The sequence below is a fragment of the Melospiza melodia genome, chromosome 5 (assembly GCF_035770615.1).
Source record: "Melospiza melodia melodia isolate bMelMel2 chromosome 5, bMelMel2.pri, whole genome shotgun sequence".
NCBI lineage: Eukaryota > Metazoa > Chordata > Aves > Passeriformes > Passerellidae > Melospiza > Melospiza melodia.
In genome coordinates this window covers 33,729,237-33,740,277 of record NC_086198.1, presented here as the reverse complement: position 1 = coordinate 33,740,277, position 11,041 = coordinate 33,729,237, and the positions used below count along the sequence as shown (strand labels likewise).

Below are 11,041 nucleotides of genomic sequence, written 5' to 3'. Positions count from 1 at the left end.
GGCAACCCCTGTCCATTGACACAATGCAACAGTGAGATTTCACACACTTCCTGTGCACTGTCCATTTTTATCTGAACAGGTGTTTCAGGAAACATGGTTCATCTTGCTGTCATGGTTGCTTGAAAGATCTTTAAATTTGAAAAAATAATGATTTTCAGTTCCAGCATGCCTTGCTATTAAAACTGTCAGTCATCTTTGGACCTCTGTAAGTAGCAAGACCTCTAGAGGCTGCACTCCCTGTGACTCTGCTGTAGCTTGGTAAAAGAGCTCTTACTGAGGATGCCAGATCCCAGACTGAACACCTGATATGCAGGGAAGGCCAGGTAGGACTGAGGCCCTTTTATTAATTACAGTTGAAGCTACTCTTCAGTTGGCATCTACATTGATGAAGTAATAATTCTGGGTTCTGTCTAATGTAAAGCTCACTAAAAGTGTAGGACAAAGTAACATTTCTAACTTGGCTTAGCAGTCTCCCACATGGAGAAGTGCAAGTTTGAACGTTTTTACAACAGTAGATGCAGTCTACCAATCCTTTTACTTTAATAAGAACAGAAAAGTACACAAATTTAAGATTGATGGCTGAAAATAGCAAGGGAGTCAAGAACTGAAACTTTGTTAAAACCACATTCATTAACTCAGGTTTAATATCAAATACATCTGGTTTTTCAGACAATTCAGCTGTGTCAAAACCTTTAAGATTACTAACCCTACTGCTTTTTCACCTTTTGACTACAGATATTTATGAGAAGTTTTAGGGTTTACAAATGTTAAACCAAACTAATTGAGACAAATGAAAAGTTTTTATTTGGTGTAAAGTCAGAAATACAACATCTTTAAAATGTTCATAAGTTAAATGAAGGCCACAGTAGTGGGATGTCAAATGGCATGGAGATGAAATAACTGCTGTATACACACTGATGGGTAAAATACCACTATCCAATGTACAATACAAACCATGATTTGAAAATGACCTTACACTGGAATTGCTGCAGCCTAACAAGCGCATGCTGTGTTCCCAGGTGACCTGCAGTGCACATGGAGGTGACAGTGGTGTGGCTTGAAAGCTACGGTGGCTGGAATGCAATGCAATCTTCATTTGTCAAGTGCTTGCTGGGATTTTTCTTCCTTTAATGCTCAAACTCTAGACTAGCCATGTGATCTACTCTACCTGCTAGCAATTCTTGGATTAATTTAGAGTTCCAGTAATGTGAGAAAGTAGTCCATAGAAGATAAGAATTAATTTTAGGTGTTGGCAAGGACCCCATGACACAAATGGTATCATTCACTTTTTATTCACTAGGTTTCTTGACCCAGACATTTAACCAGCCCTCAAGACTGTACTATTAGTGCTTTGTTTGCAGTCTTTTGACTTTGTTTAGTGTCTTTTGACACTGGTGAGCATTGTACAACCATTTTAAATGGGGAGAAATGGGCAACCTCACCTTTGGGAGGGGGTAACCTCACAATGTCAGCTTACACTTGAGACACAGCAGTACCTAGCTAAGAAACTTGGGATTTGAGAGGGATTTGTTATTCTATTACACTGACTCATTCACACCATGCTTGAGGGAGAACTAGAGGTTTCCTTTAAAAAGGTCAAGCAAAATGAAGGAGCAACTCAGCCCTAGCCAACACCCATAAGTAAGTCTGTAGGGCAAGATGAAACAGGTGCAACTAAGTACTGCTAAAATTTACACAGTTGTTTGTATTTCAGTTTCCGCTCTCCCTTAATACTGACTGTGCTTGACATGCTGCTTCTGTGGGAAATGCTCAGACCCATCATCTGGGCTGAGCTCCCCTACAAAACCTAACAACATCCAAGACAGGAACAACCAGCACCTTGACACCAGAGCAGCAGAGTTTTGAAAGGCAAAATCCACCTTTGTTCCACTGCATCCTTGTGCTTTAGATGTTTTTGTGCAGCGCCTCAGGAAGCACTTTGCAAGGGTAGTTCTGAGGCGGGAAAACAGCTGCTCTGAGGCCTGAAGCAAAGACAAGTTTGGCACTGCAGGAGGACAGTAAAAGGCAGGAAGGAAAAGACTTTTTCTCAGTTCCTCACTGCACTGCTCACGAGCATGAGCAGCATTGCTGACCACCTCTTGCAAAGTTTATCACTCAGGTTTTTACTTAACTTTTCCTCACACAACAGAACTTCAGGAAGATCGTACATTGTGATGATGTGCCTGGGCATTCTTCAGGAAAATGGGAAAGTAGCAATGGTTTCAGGCATACATATTACATCTGATACTGCATCAGTTTGGTATTGCCCTGAAAAGTTGCTTACCCTTGTGGCTCCTCTTACCTTCCCCCTTCCCAAAAACATCTTGAGGTGTTTTTCTGTAAGTAAGCCCTGCAAACAATGTCATACTGTTCCTACTTCACAGAAATGCTTAACTGGTTTACAGGTTTTTGTTTTGTTTTCAGAACTATGAACAGTACTATGCAGTAAACACATCTCAGGTGCAAAAAAGTGATGCAGTAAACTCTGAATATTTTTATCAAATGGGGTTTCAACACAATATTGTAACACAATATAGTCAAGAAATCTACCCTAAGACCTCAGAGTACCAACAGACCTTTGTTTAACCTGACAAACTAATCTTTTTAACAAGATATGGTAATTTTTAAAACAAATACAAAAATTTTGTAATTATCTACACTACATTTGCACATTGCTTAATCTTAATACACAATCTTCTGTCTCCTGTTCATGATAATGCTCTTAATTCCATTTATTATCAAAGTCTATAATCTCTGAGGATCCAGTAAGCCACAAACTAAAGTAATTTAGCTTATGTAGCCTATGCCAGTTAAAACAAAACAAAAAAACCAGCAGCAATACAATGACATAATCTGAGCCCACCCTTACTTCCTTTTGCTTTTTGTGTCAGTTGTTTGGAAAACACTAGATGCTGACATCAGATTTTCTATATACTGTCCAAGAACTTGGTTTTCTGATTTCAGTTTCAAGTTTTCTTCCTTAACAGCATCTACTCGTGCTGAGAGATCTGCGAAGGTGATATTATAAGAAAAATGTTAGACACTGTTGTGAACAATAATGAACATGTTCTATGGGCCTACATCACACTAGTTACACCTTTAATCCAGAAGGCATTACCAGAGGGTATTAAGTTATAAAACATTTTCCTATTCGTGTTTTACCTAAACACCATTTTCCTCTATTATTTTGTAGTATAGTATTTTGACCCACTTGTTAAACTGAATGCTAGTCTGTAAGCTTATTACTTTCCTGAATTTTTGAATTAAGCTATTGCAAACCAAATTACTTGGAAACAAGAGTTCAGGGATGAGCAGCCTCAGACATGTGTCTTCTAATAAGCACATTATTAGCTGCATCACCTGTTCTACTTGCTGTGTACTACCAACTTTGAGCAAATGTAATGTTGCATAAAGAGGAAGAACAAAACTATTTCCACGACCTTGGTTTTGTACCTTCAACTGCATTAAGTGATACACTTCTGGACACTGTGACTAAGGGCAAAGCAGTCAGGTTCTCTTCTTTTGCTTATTACTGTGTACTTGTAAAAAATCTGGTACATCAAGCTGCTAACCTTCGAGCGTGTGCTGCAGTTCCAAAACTTGATTAATAAGCCGTGTTTTCTCTTCTAATTCCACCTGATTCTCAGCCTCAACAGCTGCAATAAAGCATGAGAATTTTAGTGCAACCTGTGTCAACAGTTAGAAATTATACTAAACAGAATACCAATGAAGAGCAGGAACATTAAGAATTTATACCATCCATATCAGCGTTCATCATTGTGGCAGGGGCTCCTTCCACTTTTGAATAGCGTTTTCTTGAGCGGTACTCTGCTTAAAGAAAAAAAAAATGGAGGCAGCAATTACTGGAACTTCCATTATATTTGAATTTTAGATGTATTTTTCTAATTCTGAAGAGTCAGTGCTTTAGCCTAGGGCAGAGCAACCTTTTTCATCATTCCTTAATTATTTTTCCTAGGCCTCACGCTGTACATCCCTACGGTTCGTTGAGTAACTATGCCTCTATTTACAAAAATAACTGATCTAGATTACTGCAAAGCATGAAATGCCGCCGTTCCAATGATGTAATCGTCGCCCTCTCAGCTGGCATCATTGTGGAACGGGTTATTCTAGAGCGGCTATTCCCGAAGGCCGGAATGGCTCTGCGCTGTCCCCCCAACACCCCGGGCCGGTGCAGGGGCCTGCGACACGGGGCTGTTCGCCTCGGGGCCTGGCACCCCGCTCCCATCCCCGCCCGGAGCTGCGGGCCGGGGCCGCTGCGGGAACAGCAGCACCGCGGCCCGGGAGCGCCGGCCGGGGCCGGCAGCACTGCAGAGGGGCGGCCCCGCAGCACCGGCCGGCAGCCGCCCGGCCCCGCCCGCGCATCCCACCGTGCGCTCCCGGCCTGGCTCGGCACTCCCCGCGCTCGCTCCCTCGCTCCTTCCTCCTGCCCCGCACCTGCCCCGCTGCCGCCGCCGCCTCCCGCGGGCTCTGCCCCGGCCCGGCCCGGCCCGCTCCGCGCTCCGCCGCCAACGCGCCTGCGCCGCGCGCGGGGCGGGGCGGGAGCGCCATGGCCCTGCCCCTCCGGGCACGTCCCGCTGGGCGGCCCGTGAGATCCAATGGTTCTGATCCATTATTGCTGTGCTCATGGGCCGGCCGTGCCCCTCACGGCACATCCCGCTGGGCGGCCCGTGAGATCCAATGGTTCTGATCCATTATTGCTGTGCTCATGGGCCGGCCGTGCCGCTCACGGCACATCCCGCTGGGCGGCCCGTGAGATCCAATGGTTCTGATCCATTATTGCTGTGCTCATGGGCCGGCCGTCCCCTCACGGCACATCGCGCTGGGCGGCCAGTGAGATCCAATGGTTCTGATCCATTCCTGCTGTGCATGTCATGGGCCGGCGGTGCCCCTGACGGGCTCCTGCGGCCGTGCCCCCTCCCGGCACGTCCCGCCGGGCGGCCAGTGAGATCCAATGGTTCTGATCTATTCCTTCCATTCCTTACGCCGCCAGTGTTCAGAGCAGCGGTCCTCAATGGCCGGTCGCTCTCCCTAGTGTTCCGAAGAGATTACGAAAAGGCATTTGTTCCCCGATGTGGAACCCCTCAGATTTAGGGGTTGGCAGAGCCTGAGGCAGGTCCGAGGAAGCAGCGCGTGTGTGGGTGCCGACAGCTCCCCGGTGCTGTATGTGGGCTCCGGGAGAAAGCAGCCTCCCTCCCGGACGGGCTGCAGCGGCTTTCCCTGCCGCATTCAGTCCCTGTACGCCCGGCCCAGCTGCTTCCACTCGGGCACGTCAGAAACCTTTCCACAGCAGGGTCCAGAGCAGGACACTTGTGGTTAGCTCCGTGCCGCTGGGTCTCACAGCCCTGAGATCACATCACACATCACCTCAGTAACTTCGCGGAGCTGCTCTCACCTAATGGCTCAGCAGCTCCCGAGCAACACTCCTGTGTCATTGTTCTTTCCCTGGCTGGAATAACCCTCGCAGAATGTCACAGCGCAGTCTGTGAGCCACGGCAAAGCAACGGAAAACATTCATGACCTGAGCTAATTTTGGTGGCTTCACTGTAGGGACTGCACTGCATAACTTGTAGTACTATGTAGCTTGAACTGTATGTTGCATTTGAATATATTCATATTGTATCTGTAAATTGCAGTAATACATCTAGCTGTAAATAAATAATTCAGTGCTGTGCAGACACTCGGGAAGATAAAGGCATTTGGGAAGTGAGCCCTCTACTGTATTTTTAAACACACTTCAGAAAGTGTATATTTCTAACATCATCTGGCTGCCTCCACGCTGTTATTGTGTCAATGACTTTTTTTAACCTTACAATCAGATAAATTCAGATTAGACTGAATGCTTTTCAAGGTCTGAAAATGTACTGCAATTAGAGTCTTGCTATCCATCTGTAGTGGAAAATGCACCCATTTCCAGTTCGATTAGCTGGTTTAGTTAAACATCTCTACAAAGGGCATTTTCAACACAGCAATTCCTCCTTATTTCTTGCAAGCAGTCTTCTCAGGTGGTGGGTGGGCTTTAGGAGCTTGTTGGAAAGTTTCCTTGATTGTTGTTTTTAAATGCCAGATTTAATGCTTGCGCTGTTTCAATCTTGCTTGCTGCACTGGCAAACCTGGCAATCAACAGGTTCTCCTAATTCTTTCTAATGAGACAATCTTCAGCACTTGCATCAACAGGGGAAAAAATTATGGCCATATTCTCCAGGTGTGTACAAATGGAGGGAGACCCTGCTTACCTGGTAAAGGACGTGCTGTGTTTTTATACTGTAAGAGGGGGAAAAATATTGTGGGCTGATCTTGAGGAAATGCACCCCTCTGCTGCAGAAATTCCACTTTTCTTGCTGCATTACAGTTGCAGATTGTTGTCAGAACTGTCCCAAAATGAGCAAAATGGGGAAATCCTTGATGTTAAATTAGAGGACAGAATGGAAACCAGACATATTGGCTCCTGTGCTGCTGTAGCTAAAACAGTAGTAATTTCAAGAGCTGCTGGTTTACCTCCTGTTTCCTTTTTGGTATGTGTACCGTTGGGGTTCATTCTGCTTTGCCTGGCTGTGGTTTCTCACTGTAGTACTTTCTTTTGATTCTGAACTCTAAGCATGAGCACCAGGATGAGCACCTTTGCAGAAATCAGCCTCTGTGAGAGGTTTTTTTGGTTTTCCTACAGAGAAAGCTGTTGTTCTGAGCTCCCACTGTTGGCATTGCAGAGGGGTTATCAGCAGAGAACAGATGATGTGTCTGGTCTGCAGAGTGCTGTGGGTTATGAGGTTAGCTTTGAACGGTCCAGGGACCAAGAGGTTTGGATTGGTACTGCTGGGTGCAAATTCCACAGAGAGAATGCCTAGATCATCCTGTGCTCCCCTAAAAAGGCTGGCATTCCTAACCCTTCTTCTGTATTCCAGGGCAAAGAAGGCAACTCCAGAATTCTAAATATCCAGTGCACCACTACTTTTAAACAAACAAACACCAAAAAACATGCACACACTCAAAACCCCCAAAACACAAATGCAAAAATGCCCAAACCAAATAGATCACAAAATAACGGTCCACAGCCCAAAGTATTCTTGTATGAGAAATCAACCAAGAAACCAGAAGCTTAATGTTTTACCTACTGCCTTTTAAAATTCTTTACCTTGCCTGTCTTGCATTGCATAATATATTAAAAATTGTGTGACTTTAAATGTAAAGCTTTAGGGACTTAGGAAGTATCCCCAGCAATCAGATTCCTTTTATAACACAGAATGTGTCCCAGGGAAGGCACCTATGCCTATATTTTGATACCAGGTTGGGTGGGAGTGTTGATCTGGCAGGTCCTGCACTTGGGTCACAACAACCCCAGACTATTTTCTAAGGCATTTAGTTAAATCAGAGGAGGCATTCTGATATTGTCATTATATTAGATTGATAGCAACAAGTTTCAGTTTACAAATGCAGCTATCTGTACTTACTTGTATCCTAAGTTCTGGTTAGAGTAGCTGATGCCATGGGCAAAAGGAATTAATCTATTCAGTTTCACTGAAAGAGCAATTTTTGTTTGAAATAAAACAGCCTCCCTAGGATAAAATACATCATTAATAGTTTACCTGAGTTCATATACAGGTAAAGTTACAAACTGAGGAGAGGATTTCATTGCTCTGCACTCAGACTCTCAGTCATTGCTGCTAACGACAAACATTTTCAGACATTTTATTTCTGAAGCTCAGTTTTACATGCTGTTTTCCCATGGCACACGGTGCACAGCAGCAAGGCTCTGGCTTCCCTTGTGGCAATGTTCCAGGCAGCAGAGCTGACAGAGGCTGCACTGTTCCCCACCACAATGGAAATGGATCCTGTTACGCACTAACACAGGCAGGCATTGTAACCATTGCTGACATGACTTTGCTGTTGCAACTGCACTGTTTGCTCCTTTGACTAATTACTGCCACAAAGAAATAGACAGGAAGGAACACGAGTGGCTTAAGTGCTTTTCCTTGCATTGCTAACTGTTGAGACCTTTTACACCAAATCTTCATTCTTTTGCATATTTACAGAAATAACACACTCTGAGGTTCTTTTTTCACGTAATGTTGCTTTACACCAATTTCTCTGCAATTTTTATTACTCTTTCAGAATAACCTTAAATAACCTTAGTAAGATAATTTCTAGGTACTCTTCTATGAGCAAAGAGGGCCTTGATCTGCTTATTCAACATTAATTGGAAGTACAGCAAAGAAATTTTTGCAGATGTTGGACAACATTTCAGTGTTTTGTTTTACTTTTGGTTTGATTTGCTCTGTTTAGGTTGGTCATTTTTTGAGGGAACTTTATCCAGTGCTTTGAGTTTCTACAATGAAAGATATTTCTTTCATTAAAGGTGAAAATATTTTCACATGTTTTGCTTGATTTCATGTGCTGTTAAAGTTGCTATTAAAATACTTTCCAGTAAGTTTCTATCTTACTACCATTTTGTGTTTGTCTTAATTTACATGTTTTATTTTAAAACCTGCATACTTCACAAATAGACCAAGCTCTGACAAATTGTCTTCTTGAGAATAGCTTGGGCCAGCCACATCTTAGTGTCAGTAGCCCTAGATGATGTACAAAGAAAGTGTGTTCAAACATCCAGCTCAGCCCCATCACACTGATATGGAATTGCTAATAGAAAATTATCTTCTAAAAATAAGATTAACTTAGTGGAATTTGGGGTTTTTTAAAATATGGGAGGTAAATACAGCATGCACAATAACATTCTTTAAAAAAAAGAGGGGAAGGAAATGTAGCTTCTATTGTTCAAAGAAGCCCTCCAGAACCCTAGCAGTGTGAATTAGCACACCTCTTTGGCAGCCCTGCTGACATAATCAAGTTGATACTCTGGCCAGACCTTTCTAAATAATTTATTATTAATTCATATTAACTCACTTCATTTTTCCACTGTGTAGGACTCTCCGACTTCCCCTTCCAAGTAATTTTATTCTATAAGTGGAGAAGAGGATGGTGGAGGGATAGGCAGACTGCTTTTGTCGTTTCTTTCAAACAATTAAATGCCTAACAGTGAGGATTTTAAATATCACCTTATTTCCATTGCCAATTAACTTCCATCACTTCTTGTGAGTTTTCACTAGCATATGTCAGAGGTTTGTTATTCTGTATACAGCATTATCTGTATTTCATTTGATAGTAGTAACTACTGAGTGAATACTTGTGTAAGAGTGTCTCTCTAACCAGAGAAAGGCTCTGTGTGCTCAGATGAGGAATGTATATCACCCAGGGCTAATACATGAAAACTGGGGTAGCCTCGTAGCCTCCATTCCCCCAAACCCTCAATTTTTAGCTCATCAAAAGGCTTACTCAAACCACGCAACTAACAAAAGTTTGTTTGAGGGTATTTGCCAGAAATACCTTGTACCTGGTGATCGGGACAGCCTTTCCTGCTCTCACAGTGCTGTTATTCAGCCTGTGGAATTTGCATTGTATCAGCGGAGTGCTGCAGTCTCTTACCTGAGTCGTCTGCCAAAGAAATGCTGGTGAAGGTGCCATCCTCCTCATCCAAAGGCAGCTCCATTTCTCTGCCTTTTCCCAAAGTTTGTGAGGTGTGTGTTAGGCTTGGCAGTTGTCAGCCATGTTCAGGGCACACGTGATCCTCTGTTAAACCTTTAATGAGTCCTGCACAGGTGGCGTTGGCAGCTGCACACGTCTTGCTCTGTGCCGGCTCCTCTGAACCTTGAGCTCTTGGGCGGAAATCGTTCTGCTAGAAACTTTCTCTCTTCTCACTGCTTTCTCAAACACATGCTGAACAAATCCTGCTGCTACAAGTTCTGTCTATAACAGAATTGTATCCACCCTGCCTGGCTTTCGGTTATCATTCTCCTTTATTTTCTCTAAGGCTGCACAAGGGATTTTCTTGGAGGGGTTTTTGATAGAGAAAAGGGCAAAAGTAACTTAGTGTTCAAGAAATGTTGCTTACAGTCCATGAAAATGCAATGGACTTTGGGCTGGGTGAATTTCACTGGATACTCTTACTGGGCTGCCTGCTGTTGTTGCAGGCTTTGGAGGAGAGGGTTGTGTGGGAACTGCATCTGCTGGTCTGGGGTACTCTGAGTGTGTGCCAAGGGAGGGCTTTGGCTTGTTCATAGCCCTGTGTGAGATGCAAAGCTGTGTTTCGTGTCAGGTACAAACAGGCGACGTGTGTATTTCTGAATGCGAAATGTGTGGACCCCGACAATGGGAGAGCTGTGAATTCTAATAATAACTGAGGAAAATAAAGCATGGAAAAAGGCCTTTGAACCTATCTTTTGTTTGCAATTAACCTTGGTTGATTTAGGAGCATTGGAGTTAAGGTGTTAAAGATGTTACTTTTTGCTTGCATTTAACCCACAAAAAGCTCTGCAATAATAACCTTTTGAAGTATAATTTTAGAATATTACTTGTATCCTTGAAACTATAGCTTTGGAATATATATAAAGGAAATATGCTTGTTTCACACCTTATTGAAGCAGAGAAAAACAGCTTGAGAAAGGAAGATGAACATTACCTCAAGGATTTATGGTTTCGACCAAAGGGAAGATGGACATCACTGTTATGAGATTTATAGTCTCTGCAATTAAAAGGTGGACACACATCTGGGGAGCTGGACCCCACTAGATGGGATTCGTCTTTCTTCTTTCGGAAACTGGACCGTCACCATCTGGGGATACTCCTTTGAGATACATCCTGAGAAATTAAAATCACAATAGTGTATAGAATTGGGATGTAACAATTTGGAATAAAAATTGCTGATAAGTAAAAGACTGGAAATAGAAACTGCTGAAAAAAACTCAAAACTGATGGGTACCCCTATAAATACCTGTAACCAACAATTATCGGTGGGCAGTTGGAGGGAAAACTTCCCCCACTGTACCCAGCACTGTATTGGTCATACTTTACCATATTAATTAATAAATTGATTGCTGCTTGAATATTGGCCTAGTCAAGCTTCTTATTCATAACACCTGTAATGTGCAACTGGTGAAGAGGACTGGGTCCAGAGTACCAGGCAGAATTCCCA

At 43.3% G+C, this 11,041-nt stretch overlaps 1 protein-coding gene across 4 annotated transcripts; it reads right to left on the bottom strand.

The window, feature by feature from the left end:
• Positions 1-781: 781 nt before the first annotated feature.
• Positions 782-9,701, bottom strand: SCOC (short coiled-coil protein). 4 transcript variants are annotated; one of them, XM_063156971.1, is made up of 4 exons: positions 9,496-9,701; positions 3,757-3,831; positions 3,573-3,656; positions 782-3,008 (listed from the first exon to the last, which is right to left on the bottom strand). In XM_063156971.1, exons 1-4 carry the CDS (start codon positions 9,557-9,559, stop codon positions 2,866-2,868), a joined length of 366 nt encoding a protein of 121 aa, XP_063013041.1. In that variant the 5' UTR covers positions 9,560-9,701; the 3' UTR covers positions 782-2,865. The 4 variants fall into 4 exon arrangements, with proteins under 4 accessions (XP_063013041.1, XP_063013042.1, XP_063013043.1 ...); XM_063156972.1 differs by having other exon boundaries at positions 3,757-3,828; positions 9,496-9,699; XM_063156973.1 differs by lacking the exon at positions 9,496-9,701 and adding an exon at positions 4,456-4,522 and having other exon boundaries at positions 3,757-3,828.
• Between the last annotated feature and the right edge of the window lie 1,340 nt (positions 9,702-11,041).

Bases quoted from the DNA above. Each gene is read 5' to 3' on its own strand.
- SCOC (XM_063156971.1), bottom strand. From the start codon at position 9,559: ATGGAGCTGCCTTTGGATGAGGAGGATGGCACCTTCACCAGCATTTCT. The intron at 3,832-9,495 runs GTAAGAGACTGC...TTTTTCTTTAAG, and splicing joins TTCTTTGGCAGACGACTCAG to CAGAGTACCGCTCAAGAAAA. The intron at 3,657-3,756 runs GTATAAATTCTT...GCTTTATTGCAG, and splicing joins GATGAACGCTGATATGGATG to CTGTTGAGGCTGAGAATCAG.